The following is a 13,872-nucleotide window of genomic DNA, read 5'->3' on the forward strand; positions in this document are numbered from 1 at the left end:
ATGAGTCCGCCTGCAGCCCTCTCAGAGAGGCGTGAATGAAGATTGTCTTCTCTGCCTAACCACCCATTTGCAAAAGATTGTAGGACTTTTATCCTCCCTACACCTCTGTCAAATGTGGCTGAAATCGGCTGATGACTGCAGCAGGTTGCATGGGGATAATACAGCTAGGGACAATGTTTTTTTTTTTTTTCCTCTTTGGAGCACAGCAAAGGACAAAGCTGAAAAGAAAAGGCAGAAGGGGACTCAGCCCAAAGGCTCAGGAGAAGCCACAAGAAACCAGCCCAGTTTGGAGGCCAGCGTGACAGGAGCAACACCAACAACCACAAGATCATCCCAGCGCACTCCTGCAAACTCGGAGCGAGAGCCTCTAGGAAAAGAAAAACCCACAAAGGATTCATTGAGGCGAGGTGAGAGGGGTTTCAAACACATCTTGCTCCTTCTTCCCCACTGTTTTCTGTAAAGCTCATTGAATACAAGCCTTCCATCCCACCCTCTGTCACCAAGATTTTCAAGAGTACAGATGCTGCTCATAGTGCTTTTAATTGCTAGGTCATGCTTTGAGGAACTGTCAGGAATCACTGGAGAAGTTTGGAGTTCTGCAGAACATCACAGATCTTAAGGCAAACTGGAACTAGGCCAAAAATTCCTTCCAGATGGTTTAATTTATTGATTTGCCACTATTCTCTCTATTCATGTTGCCAACTCCCCCTGCTTCTGACAGATCCATGTAAGAGTTTGTATTCTTCAACAGACTCCCTAGCCATGGACCTTCCCAAGCCTTCAGAAGGAGAGGAGCACATAAGTGATGTTCATTACCCAACCTGCTCCACCTTCTGGACTTGTTCTTCATGTTTCACATATAACTGATCCATGATGATCATTCAGATTCATCAGTTGAGACTGGCAGGGCAGATGGCTCACAGCACTGTTGAAGGGGTGGGAATGGGATTGGCTAGAGCATCCTCATTTCGTCCCTTGAGACCAATAGGAATCCATGGCTGTGAAAAGAGATAGGAGAGTAACCTCTTTGCAGCCCACTGAATCTTGATGGGATCATCTATTTCCCTCCACCAAAGATGAAAGATTCCCCCATCCGAAAAATATTCGGGGAAAATGCATTCAATCAGCAACATGCCCTGTCTTATCCTCTGTTAAGCTGCAAGTCTGGGGTGGGGAGAAAGGCAGGGCTTGAGTATCTGTGATGCCAGCAGGTTTTTACGGAGAGACTGGATTTAATATAAAGCCACGAAATAATTATAGCCCACAGGGGATCTTGTGATGGAATGGAATTAAGCAATCACCTGCAATTCTTGGAGACTTAGGCTAGATAAAAGGGAAGCGCTGGGCTGGGGCTGAGACGTAATGGAGCTGACAGCTTGCAGAGAGCAGTGTTTGGGTTAGGCACACACTTCTTGACACTTTAACCCATTCTTTCCAGAAATGCAGCTGCACACCATTCAATTTCTTGGTACTCAGATGGGTTACATTAGCCATGTAGTTTTCCCAAGATGCTGGGATGTGTCAGGCTGGCAGATGGTCCAATCCACCACCCAGACAAGGCCCTTCACTGCAGATTTTCTTTTTATCTTAAAACTGAAGCAGTTTTTCCTCCTTTACAATTGCTTCTCTCAATATCAAACCTTATACTTTCCAGGTTCCCAGTTTCAGTGCAACACATCTGCAATGACTGATATCGTCCTGCTTGTGGATGGATCCTGGAGCATCGGACGCAACAATTTCAAGCTCATTAAGGAGTTTCTGAGCAATTTGATTTCCCCATTCAGTATTGCCCAAGACAAGATAAGAGTAGGTAGGACACTTTCCTGTTTCCTGACCTTGGGAAGTCTGTGTTTGAAGGAGCCTTGGGCTCTGTTCCTGTGGTTATGTGCTCCTCTAAGGAGCTTTTATTCCTTTAGGGTGGTGTCCTGCTTGCTGCTCTTGACAACTTTTCCCACCTGGTAGCAAGCCCTGGCCTCTAGTGGCTGTAATAGTGAACAGAAGCAATATTTTCTGGGCAGCTCCAGGTCAAGTGTTGGTGCTGAGATGCATTTGGGATTTGCTACATAGCTCTGACGAGGTGCTCAGCCTCCACAGCACTGCACAGACAGATGCGATGGCAATGCCACGCTGGAGTTGCTTTGAGTTCAGCTAAGAACGGCGCTGCTTCCAGTTCTGAGTGATGCTGACGCTGGACAGGGTGTACATGAAACAGGACAGTGTAAATTCTTCCCATTCCTTGCAGCTGACTATTTGAAGCCGATTAACATCAAGACCTTATCAAATATTTCAGAGCATCACCGCAGGGGCAAGTCCCACTGTAGCCAGTGGGGTCTGAGGCATCACCTTGCTGCCAGCATGACAAGGACCATGCAGAGAAGTGGAGCTAGAAACCGAATCTGCTCACCCCCACTCCCTTTCATTATTTTGTGGCATCCTCCATGGCAAGCCTGACACCACCTCCCCAAAACGGGTCTCCTCTTGCAGCTTACCTTGGCTCGCATGATGCCCATAGCTCTTACCTTCCCCAGGGCTGTCCCAGTACAGCAGCGATCCCCGCACGGAGTGGGATCTGAGCACTTACTCTACAAGGGACCAGGTGCTGGAGGCCGTGAGAAATTTGCGGTACAAGGGCGGCAACACCTTCACAGGTAACTCCATCTCGCGGGTCTCTGCTGAATGATCTGTGTGGCTGCAGTGGGGGAGGCTGTTCCTGTGGGATGAGATCCATGGGGGCCAAATCCACTGGGGAGCAGAGAAAAGAGTAAAGGTGTGGGGTGTTGTCTGTGCTGTAGCACACCATCCATCTCTGCTCCTCCCCAGGTCTGGCACTGACCCACGTCCTGGAGCAGAATCTGAAACCAGATGCTGGTGCCCGGCTGGAAGCTGTGAAGTTGGTAATACTCCTGACTGATGGAAAATCCCAGGATGATGCCAACCTGGCTGCTCAGACCTTGAAAAACCTGGGCATAGAGATATTTGCCATTGGTAAGATCACGGCCATCGATAAGCCGTAGGACAAAGCCAACCTACTTTTGATCTTCAAATTGAAGGTTATGTTTCCTCAACTTTGATAGTTTTACAGACCCAGGTTGCTTCTAAGGTAGTGGGTAAGAACTCACTACATTGTGGCTAAGATGAAAATTAACTCATTTATTCAGCACAGGCGGTGTTTTCAAAGGGTATTTTGTTTGTTTAGAAAAAACATTCATTCACATGAGAGACTTCACACCTCCCATCTAAAGACCTTTGTAAGCCTCAGAGACCTGTGCCATGACAACAATATTCTCAGCTGTGGAATTAGGCAACAGAACATTGTGTTGGGGAGAGCAGGAGACCTCCTTTACAATTACTGCCTCTCGCAACTTCCCATTTCTCTGAATAATAATGTTATCAGTTCTTCACTATCCAGCAATAATGAGACACAAAATGGCCTTGAGCAGCGCTGTCCTTGATGACTACATCAGTCTGCTAGAGACTAACACATGAGCAATGAAGTAACATAGAAAACTCTCCTAAAATTGCAGTCCCCAAAACTTTAAGTGCTAATTTATGTCGGGAACACACAAGCAAACGTTTATTGCATAGGGTTATGTAGCTAAGTGGCTGGCACTGTGATTCCTTTCATGGAATGAGTGAAGCTGCTGAGCCTCAGCTGTATCTTGTGCAGCACAACAGACTAACATCTGTGTACCTGAAATCACTTGGAGATGTGTCCCTGCTGGCGTCTTTGCCTTTCCTCTCTGGTTAGAGGAAGATCATGTTGTTTGGTCTTTAGACATCAGGACCTGAGTATTAATCTCAATAGCACCTTGGTTCTCACTGCAAGAACAAGGGAGAAGGAGGCTAGCAAAGCTGTTAAGGTAATGGTCTTGGTCTTGAGAAACCAGGTGGGATCCCTGTCTGGCAATGGTACTGCTTGGGCAATATTAGGGCAACCCTGAGCCTAGCACTGGGAAGCAAAGTAAATTGTGTGCTGTGGAGCTTGGTCTGCAGAGGGTTAATGAGGGTGGGGAGCAGAGGGATAGGAATGGAGGATGCTCTGTGATGGTGGGGTTCTGCTAAATAAATGGTCTGATTTTTGCTCATCCCTGACACTCTTGAAATGCAATGTGATGTTCTGATGAAAAACAGTCTCTCTGTGGCGAGCGCTGGCACCTCATAGATATAAAATTGTTGTTTATTCATTCACTCCTTCCCTCATTTATGCCAGCTGCCTCTTAGGGTGAAAAATATCTGCCTTCCTGGTAGCAAAGCCTGCAAGTGAGGAGGAGGCAGGAAAACAGGAGGATTCACTGGACTGTCTCCAGGCCACAAAAGACCTTCTGAGCCCACAGAGCTGAAAGCCCTTCCCAGGCTGGACTGGGGCTGTTGCTGCAGGGAAGCCCAAGGCCATTCTCCATCACCACCACCCCACTGGAATGACTGGGAGGCTCTGCTTGGAGAGCAGGACGATGGTGGACCCGTCCTACCCCTGAACAAACAACACAGAAGCAGGATGCAGAAGCTGCTCCTCTCCGGGGGCTTTTCTCAGTCTCGTTCTCTGCTCTGGTTGCAGGGGTGAAGAACGCGGACGAGGCAGAGCTGAAGCAAGTGGCCTCGGAGCCTCTGGAGCTCACCGTGTACAACGTGCTGGATTTCCCGCTGCTGAGCTCTCTAGTTGGCAAGCTCACCCGGGTCCTGTGCACCAGGATCAAAGAGAAGAGCAACAAGGAAAACGCAGGTGAAGTGAAACCTCCTTAGTGAGGGCTGAGCTTCCTTCTGCTCACCGTCCACCTCCCTTGCCATCAGGACTGACCCTTTCTCATACCTTTCCCTCCATGAGCTCCACCACCCTGTCAGCACCCTCTAACTCTTCTCCTCCAGTGCTGATGTCCTTGCTCAGCCCTCTTGCTGCCCGACAACGGTCCTTGCCATGTCAATGTGTTGGCCAGTTTCTCCTGTGATCGTCGTCTTCTACAAGACCCTCTGGATGCAGTTCTTCCACTCTCACTCTACCGCAGACTCCCTGCTGTCTCTAACTTGTCACAGAGAGAAATTACCTGTAGACGTTTCCATTCTGATGCTCTTGGTTTAGTTATCTGCTTTTGGCCTGTGAGCCAATACAGGCAACAGCCATTCCTACCAGGGGTTTGGATAACTCTTGGTGGATATAATCACCTAATGACAGTATCTACCATTGTAGGGAAGGTGGGACTTCTTTTCCCTCTTCCATTATCATATGGTGTGACAAATGTGTTGTAACCATCTCCTTTTCTAAGTTTCTTCCAACTAAGAGGAGGCAGAAAAAGCAGAAGAGCTAATCTGAGAATATATTAGGGAGAGTGTATGGAGGAAATGTGGAGGTAGGAAGAGGAGATGATAAAACATCTAAACACTTTTCCCCCCCCCCCACACTTTACTTTAAATGATGGCTCTCCAAGGCATTTTCAAGTTAAAACCAAACAGCCTGTTTCTTTCCTTTGCTGGAGAACAGCTTGCATGATGAACAAGAGAGTGAAGAACCACTCCAGATGTTAGCTTAGATCCTCAGGAGAAATATCGTGTACATATTTCCATCTGTCTCTGCTCTAAGATTGGCCTAAGGAGAATGGGAAAGTCTAACTTTCAAGCATACTTTTATTTTAATGCTCTGGAGATTCATATAAATAAATTGATTCAGCCTTATTGATTTGTATTTGTTTGATATAATTAGACATTTTTCAAAGGTGCAGATTAGGCTAAAGAAAGACAGGCTGCTCAAAAAAGAAACCAAAATAACTTCTGCTTGGTCATTTTGAGAAATTCTCCTGATTGAGGAAAGCTGAGTTATCTTTTGGATACAGGCAAAAATGCAGACTTGTATTGAAAAAGTATTCCCAGCACCCAGCAAAATACACAGCATGTTCTCTGTATGCCCAGTTTTTAAATATTTATTTCAGAGCCATTTGGAACAGTTTCTATAGGGAAGGAGACTGTAACTTGATTTGAAAAATGTCACTCATATTTATGAGCTAGAAAGAACATTTGGCATGAGAAGTCTGAATATAAGAAAGTAACTCTGGTTTTAATTCCTAGGCAGCACTGTGGAAGATATCCCTGTGAACATGGGTCCCCAGCTGAGCCCAACTGACCTTAAAATATCAGCTGTGACCTCTAAGAGCATGTACTTGACCTGGAGTCCTCCTCCGAGACCACCAAAGAAATACCGGATTGTGTATTATCCGTCTAAGGGTGGTATCCCCAAAGAGGTGAGAGACCTTTCTCACATCTGAGACTGCAGTATCTTCCAGGAGGTGGCTGGGAATTTAGACTTGAGTAGAGAGAAAGGTGAGGGTAGAGGGACAGTTCTTGTGGGACATCAGCTAAAGCCAGAGGTGAAATTAAATGCATAATGAGTGTAAGTGTGATCAGCTGATAGGATGACAAGACAGAAGAAGAAATGGGGTAAATATCATCTTGCTAGAAATACTGCAAGCCATGCTGACACTGATTTTTCTCTTATGGAGTGTCATCCCCTCCCTAAAACATCTGTTTTGACTCAAAGAGGACACTGAGGCACACAGAGCTGTCCAAGGATGCTCATCTGTGATGGATATGACTTAGAAAAGCAAATCCAATTTGTTGATGGATTTACTTTGATTTCAGTGAGAGCATGATTAGAGTCTTTTGCTTCGTGTTTGCACAGATCCCAGCCTTAGAGGAATGCTTATTGCCTCTTACCTCTCTATTCTGGAGAGATGCTAGCTGGCACAAAATTCAGAGGGCAACTGGACTTCATGTTTCTGGGCACAGCTCTGCCACAAAGAAGCCAAGCTTGCTAGGGAAGGCCGGTTCAGCCATTCCCTTGCTAAAGAGCGGCTAACACCTCCCTGTCTTGACAGCCCTCCTTTGTGCTTTCAGGTGCTTTTAGATGGAGCAGTCTCCTCTTTGCGGCTTTCCAATTTGACCTCGCACACGGAGTATCTGGTGTCGGTGTTTCCTATTTACGACACAGTTGTTGGGGATGGGCTGAGAGGCGTCACCTCCACATGTAGGTCGTGAGTAGAGACAATTATGCCGATGCGTGGTTATGATAGGTGAAAAAAGCTCCTTTGCGACCATCTCAGTCTGGAGCCTGACATTGCATTTTTCCTCCTTCCTCAAGATCAGTCTGTCTACAGCTATCTCCATCTGTGGAGTTGTTCAGCACTTGATCAGACAAGACCCTGACCAACCTGCTCTTTGAGCAGCAGGTTGGACCAGAGACCTCAGGGGTCCCTTTCCACCTACGTCGTTCTGCAAAGGAGACCACTGACGTGGCAGTAACACACCGTGCTAGAAATAGCTTGCAACCCCTCGCTACTTTTTTATCCTTGGACTCCAAGTAAATTCAACCTATTGTCTATAAAGTGGCTGCTCCACTGTGTTAGATGTGGGGTAGACGTCCACCAGCTTGCAGTAGCTGTTGCAAAGTCAGGTCTCCATTAGGGTTCGAGGTGTCACAGACCTCATACATTGAAGATATCTTTCTGCCTTGTTTTTCCCTGCAGTGCCTTTGTCTTCCCCTCGCTCCCTGCGTGTCTCTGAGCTGAGCCACAACAGTATCAGGCTGAGCTGGAAGGCAGCCCAGGGAGCCACGCAGTACCTGGTGCTCTGCTCCGCAGCCCCCGATGGAGCAGAGGACTATACAACGGAGGTAGAGTTCATGAGAATAATGATAATATCATCTTTTCTCTGTCTGGGCTGAGTTTCATTCTAGCTCTAACCTTTGTGAATTGGTATCATGTGTTTAAAAAAAAAGAAGCGTCAGGGTTTTTGCCAGCAACATCTTTCATGGAAGATTTTTTTTTTTTTTTTTACGGTGTATCTGAAAGCAATTTATAACTGTGAGGTTTTCATGTGGGAAATTAAGGCATAGGGAGAGAAGTGACTGCCTCATGGGGCCCTGGAAATCCAGGCACTGAACTCACATCTTTGCAGCCCCAAGTGTAATTGCTGTATCCTTGAGGCTGTACATTAATGTCTTGACTGTGTTTGTCTTAAAATGTTAATTGCAATTTTGTTAGGGCAGTTTTCAATGACCTCTAAAACCAGACCTACAACACTGCATAAGAATAAAACAACGCTCGATGGATGGAAAATCCTTAAAAACAGCTAAGAACCCTTTGTCATGTGTACATTTTAGTGAGTTATCTGGAGTACCTGTAGGCTGAGGATATGAAAAAAATATTTTTTTTTAAAAAACCAAACCAAACAGTGGGGGGGACATGTATTGGCTCTTTGACTCAGATTCCCTCCCTCTGAATGCACAGCAATAGGAGCAATTGCAGGACAGTTTTCAAAACAAAGCAATTAATGCTTATACTCTGCTTTCAGTGCATAATTCTGGGTTTTTTTAAAGATTCAGAACATTTGAAGAGAGACCAACATTTAAAATTGTATTTTTTGCAGAATGCAGAACATTTCTGCAGTTACCTGACCTACTCACTGTAAGATTGCAATGCTCTAAGGCTAGGGGATGTCTACAAAACCAGCATTAAAATGTTCCCAGCCTTTTATCAAACTGTGCTCCGTTGCGTGCAGACTCCTAAAAGTCTCTGGGGCACATTTCTGCAGTGAGCAGGCTGCGGGAGGAGAGCTGTGGCTGTGCTGCGTTAGCGGCAGGTGGCAGCAAGCCGGCTGCTCTGGGTCTGCTGGCAGCTCTTCTGCGAGAGTTTTCCATGTGTCTGAGCAAAGTGGGATCACATCTCTCACATGCCCGCCGATCCAACCCCAGAACAAGAACAGCAGCATCATTTTTGTGTAAGAGACGTACGCCTCTGCAGACCAGGGTAGGAGGAGGTGATGTGTACCCCCCAAAACGTGCTCGGTGTCCCTTGGGAAGAGAGGCAGAGCACTGACTGCTGTAGACCACCAACCCAAGTGGACTGCTGTAGACCACCGACCCAAGTGGTGAAGTCCCAAAGTGGAGAAGTCCCCTTAGTGTAACCCAAGGGACCTTGGCCTGTGTCTCTGTAAGGTCTTGCTCTGTTGCGAGTGCTGGCAGGTACCCTAGAGCTGAAGGGTACCCCAAAACGTCTCTCTGTTGACAGGTGAAGGTGGCCCAGCCTGAGGTCCTGCTGGACGGGCTGTCACCCAGCACGGAGTATTCTGTCGCAGTGTACGCCATGTACGGGGAAGATGCGAGTGATCCAGCCAGCATCCAGGAAACCACCCGTAAGTGCTGCGACTGCTTACTGAGTTGTTATTAAACACTTAAGGCAGGGGAGACCTGTTAAATGAGGTGCTTCCCGTATTGTGCATGTGGCTTGTAAACACCCTGCCTCTTCCCTGCCTGACCTTAAGAGAATATTGGTCCCCGAGGGGATCGCTAATTACATGGTGAACTGTGAAAAAGGAGTGATTTTCCCCTGGTAAAAAAGGACTCCTGAAAGACCTGTTCCCTGAGGTCTTTGTTGTCTGGGGAGAAAAAGGAATTATTTGGCTGTTTCTTCACCCAAAGCCCAGGTAGCCTTTCACGACATCCCCGAGGCATGTGTGGTAGTGACATACAGAGAATATTTTCCCAGCATGGTGAATGAGTCTCTTAGTTGAAGGTGGGGCCGTCTAAGAGCAGCAGGAGGTAACGGGTGGCATTGCCATTGTGCAGCCTGTGAAAAACTCGGAGTGCTGTCACTAACTGTTGTTGCAGTGGCCTTGAGTCCTCCCAGATACCTGAGCTTCTCCGAGCTGAGCCATGCGTCTGTTCGAGTCAGCTGGGAGGCTGCGTCTCCAGCTGTGAAAGCTCACCACGTCACCTACGTTTCTAGCAGAGGGAGCAACGCTGGGGAGGTGAGTCCTCAAGGGGTTGGTGGAAGGAAAAGAAACTTGGGATGTCAGATACTGCCTTGTTCTCCTTCAGCTGCATGGGTCCAGGAGGGCTTATCTGCTGGCAGTGTTTTAGCTCTGAAATAGGCACTTTTGATGCGGTTGCCACCTATGTGTTAACCCCTCTGCAGCTGTACTCATGCTCCTCTCCAAACCATAGAATCATAGAATAGTTTGGGTTGGAAAGAATCATAGAATAGTTTGGGTTGGAAGGGACCTTTAAAGGGCACCTAGTCCAACCCCCTTGAAATGAGCAGAGACATCTTCAACTCGATCAGGTTACTCAGAGCCCCGTCCAACCTGCCCTTGAATGTGCCCAGGGATGGGGCATCTACCACCACTCTGGGCAACCCCTTCCCATGTTTCACCACCCTCATCATAAAAAATTTATTCCTTGTATCTAGCCTGGATCTCCCCTCCTTTAGTTTAAAACTATTAGCCCTTGTCCTATCGCAACAGGCCCTACTAAAAGGTCTGTACCCATCTTTCTTATAAGCGCCCTTTAATTATTGAAAGGCTGTGATAAGGTCTCCCTAGAGCCTTCTCTTCTCCAGGCTGAACCACCCCAACTCTCTCAGCCTTTCTCATACAATACTCATACAACTCCTCCACTGCAGGTAGAGGTTCCTGGTACTGCAACATCCACTGTCCTGAGACCTTTGTCCTCCCTCACCCAATACTTCATCAGTGTCAGATCGACGTATGATGAAGGGGACTCCTTTCCAATTACTGGCAATGTCACCACTTGTAAGTAGGGAATGGAAATGCTTTTGGTCCCAGTAACAGGTGACAAAATTAGCTTGTGTGTGTCTGAACTGGGATGTTTTGAAGACTGGTTCCAGCAGCTCACGGCCAAAAACTTTGCACAAAACCCAGATGACTGTCGCTCTTTGTGTGTGGAATATGTCCAACTGTGTTATGTTTAAAATGAGGTGGAAGGAATAAAGAAAGGAAGCAAATGAATAAAAAGCATGCTGTATCACTAACCTCTGTGTCCTTCAGAGCCCTCCTAACCTTCTCCCCTTTACAATACCAGCGTGATACATGTCCTCTCCACAAATGCGATAAACCTCCTTAATTAGGGTTTTAAAAATAATTTACCCCTCTCTGTCCTGATGGCTGTTGTCATACGGGTCTGAAGAAGTGAAAGACAGGCTGGTCTCAGACATCTGCTTGGTAGATGTTTTGCTCCCCAACCATCTGCTCCCCACCTTGGCTCTGACGAGGCGCTGTCAGTGCCCGCACTTCAGCTTATTTTCCTTCTGCATCCCTCAGTAAAGGTCCCCCCGCCACGTGCATTGAAGGTTACCGAGCTCTCTGGGAACAGCCTCCGACTGCAGTGGGAAGCTGTCGCTGCCTCCGATGTGGTTGTCTATCAGATCAAATGGAGCACAGCTGGTGGAGAGAAGCCTCAGGAGGTATGGACCCACACACACCTCTGGGGAGGCTGGGTTGGCTTTGTGTCTGCTTGATGGCTCTGAACTCACCTGCGAGAGTGGCGTAGGGCGGTGTAAAACTCTTCAACTTAATGCGCTCAAGCAATTAAACTGTGCAGCGCCCAAAGGAACCTATGGAGTAAGACAGGGTCTGTCCTGGGTCTGGCTCTGTTCAGTGGAGCAGTCCCCTTGAGTGCTGGAAGCAGGAGGGACAGCAGCACACAGTCCTACAGGCTCTGGGAAGATTGCAGAAGTGTTCTGGAAAATCTCAAGGATGAAATTCAATAGGGACAAGCAGAAAGTATTAAGCTTAGGCAGGAATAATTAACTACAGGTATACAGGATGTAGAACAAATAGCTAAGAGGCAATTCAGTAGAAAAAGATCTGGGGTTGCAGAGAATCACCAGCCCACAATGTCAAGTTGTTGTGGAAAAGACAAGGATAATATTCAAGTATTTATAGCTAGAGGTATCGCCTCTAAGACGGGGTGAAGTCTCTTCTGCTTTCCTCAGTGCTGTTAACCACTGACTACTTTTGGGATACCGCTCTTCAGGAAGGATGAGGTCCAACTGAGGAGCACACAGAGAAGAATGACGAGAGACAGAGTTGGTGCAGGAGGGGCAGGGATGGACCCGGTGACCTCTTCCATCTCAAGCCTCTATTTTCAGTAGGAGTGCAAACAGCAGTTTAAATGGTGGTTTAAATACATGAGTGTCTCACGCAGTGCTTCACGTTTGGGCTGGAATAGGGGTGTACAGGGGCTTCTGTCCCCAGCACACCTAAAAGCTGGAAATGGAGCAAAGGGATTTCACGCTCCAGGCAGATTGACTACCTTGTGTTAGAGCACTGCATTGAGGTACCGAAGTAGCTGCTGAATATAATTGGGCAGCAGCGTATGGGCATCTACTCTGCATTAATCAGGGCTGGAATTTTGCCTTTGCTTAGATATGTGCAACCCACAACAGTAGACTTTGTCCCCAAAGCCCAGTGCTAACTCATTTGTGCCTACGGGCAATCTGTGAGCCAGATGCTTGGATGGCATGAACTAGCTTGGGGATGCCTGGGAACTCAACTGACTCATTTCTTCCCCTGCTGCAGCTCTCCATCGCTGGAAATGTGGCAAGTGCTGTCCTGCCAGACTTGCAGAAGAACACTGACTATAAAATATCCATCTGGGCCTATTACAAAGATGGTGCTCGAAGCGACACAGTTTCTGTTCAGCACAGGACCAGTAAGTGATCAGTGCTCGGTATCCACAGCCTAGGGATAATGAACGGGGCACAGAATGCCTCAGAACCCATCACAGACCAGCAGCTCAGATCTAGTCATCTCCAGCTCTGAAAACCCAAACCTGACTGTCTGAAAGGGGCTGATGATATTTAGCCTTCTGTCTTAAAGTGTTCTGAATTTGCCCTGAGAAAAATAGGCTGGGCAAACACGAGCAGGCTGGTGCATCTTAGAAGGCATCTGCTACCCATGCGTTGTGTTTCACATCATAGAATACATTGCTTTCCCCACCCTTGCTTCTGTGTAGTGTATCAATGCAAATGAATTGGCTTTCTGTAGGGTGTTCAGCTGAACGTGTCACTGTGCTGCCTAATGAATGTTTCCTGTTAGTAAAATATTGTCTGTTAAGGAGGGTGAGGATTTCTTCAGCTACGTCATTGCTGAGCTGTGCTTCATCTGAGGGCACTTACAAAAATGAGAGAGAATCCTGCAGGCAGACTCTGCCTTGGAAGCATTATCTAAATCTCGCTTTGTACAGACAGGATATGAGGTTAAAAAGTGGCAGTCCCAGAGGTCCTCTTAATTAATATTGCCTGTATAATGGCTTTGTTGGCAGTGAATGGAATACAATTCATTCAACAGCAGCAGTCCTCGCCTCCTCTGTCTCTCAGCTCTCAACCTCCTTTGCAGAAATAAACTCATTTAGGCTGGTGTTGAGCTGACGAAGCTCGGAGCAAATGGCAATCTTGGAATAAGAAGCTCAGGTTTTAATAATAATGAGTAATAATTACATTTGTTTACAGAAAGCTACTTCAGGTCAGTACCTAGAAGCTGTGTACTGACAAAAAAAAACAAACTAGCATTCTACAGGTATACAATGATAAAGGGACAATCAGAGCTGTTTAGAGGCTTTGGAAAATGAACGGCTATGCTTTAATCCATGAATTACAAAATGTCAGAGGAGCTCTCTCAGCCCACTGCAAATGACATGTGACGGTGCCCTTCTAGGCATATTTGAACAAGCCAGTCCTTGCTGGTGTTGGCACCCCGGTGGGACACGGAAGGCAATTTGACTTCTGCTTGTCAGCTGCTGTCCTTGTTCAGGAACAAGGATGCCTTAGGGATGTCAGAATTTTCCCTGCTGCAAGAAGAAAGCAAAGCGCTCAAAAAAAAATCAGGTGTGCAGCTGGGCAGCCAAACTGGAGTCTCAGTGCCTGGGTGCTGCTGGTCGGTTTGCATGAGCAGTCAGAAGAGTGCCACGCACTTCTCAGCGCCAATATTTGCATGTACAATCAATGTCCTTGATGGGGGTTCTTTCTTTTTAATGTTTAAAGAAAGAAGTGCCCACAGGGGAGAAATGGCACAGGGGAAGGGATGGCTGAT

General features: G+C 47.1%; 1 protein-coding gene across 2 annotated transcripts in view; it reads left to right on the forward strand.

Moving 5' to 3' along the window:
- Positions 1 to 13,872, forward strand: part of COL20A1 (collagen type XX alpha 1 chain) — a 55,456-nt gene that overhangs the window by 9,599 nt on the left and 31,985 nt on the right. For both annotated transcript variants that reach the window (XM_075020855.1, XM_075020862.1), the window contains 13 exons: positions 207 to 407; positions 1,655 to 1,810; positions 2,529 to 2,648; positions 2,821 to 2,985; positions 4,556 to 4,720; positions 6,055 to 6,227; positions 6,880 to 7,009; positions 7,509 to 7,654; positions 9,051 to 9,174; positions 9,650 to 9,789; positions 10,443 to 10,572; positions 11,101 to 11,243; positions 12,361 to 12,493. In XM_075020855.1, coding sequence (XP_074876956.1) covers positions 207 to 407; positions 1,655 to 1,810; positions 2,529 to 2,648; positions 2,821 to 2,985; positions 4,556 to 4,720; positions 6,055 to 6,227; positions 6,880 to 7,009; positions 7,509 to 7,654; positions 9,051 to 9,174; positions 9,650 to 9,789; positions 10,443 to 10,572; positions 11,101 to 11,243; positions 12,361 to 12,493 — 1,926 coding nt within the window. The remainder of the gene's footprint in view (positions 1 to 206; positions 408 to 1,654; positions 1,811 to 2,528; positions 2,649 to 2,820; positions 2,986 to 4,555; positions 4,721 to 6,054; positions 6,228 to 6,879; positions 7,010 to 7,508; positions 7,655 to 9,050; positions 9,175 to 9,649; positions 9,790 to 10,442; positions 10,573 to 11,100; positions 11,244 to 12,360; positions 12,494 to 13,872) is intronic.

This window comes from Buteo buteo, chromosome 2 (genome assembly GCF_964188355.1).
Source record: "Buteo buteo chromosome 2, bButBut1.hap1.1, whole genome shotgun sequence".
Lineage (NCBI taxonomy): Eukaryota > Metazoa > Chordata > Aves > Accipitriformes > Accipitridae > Buteo > Buteo buteo.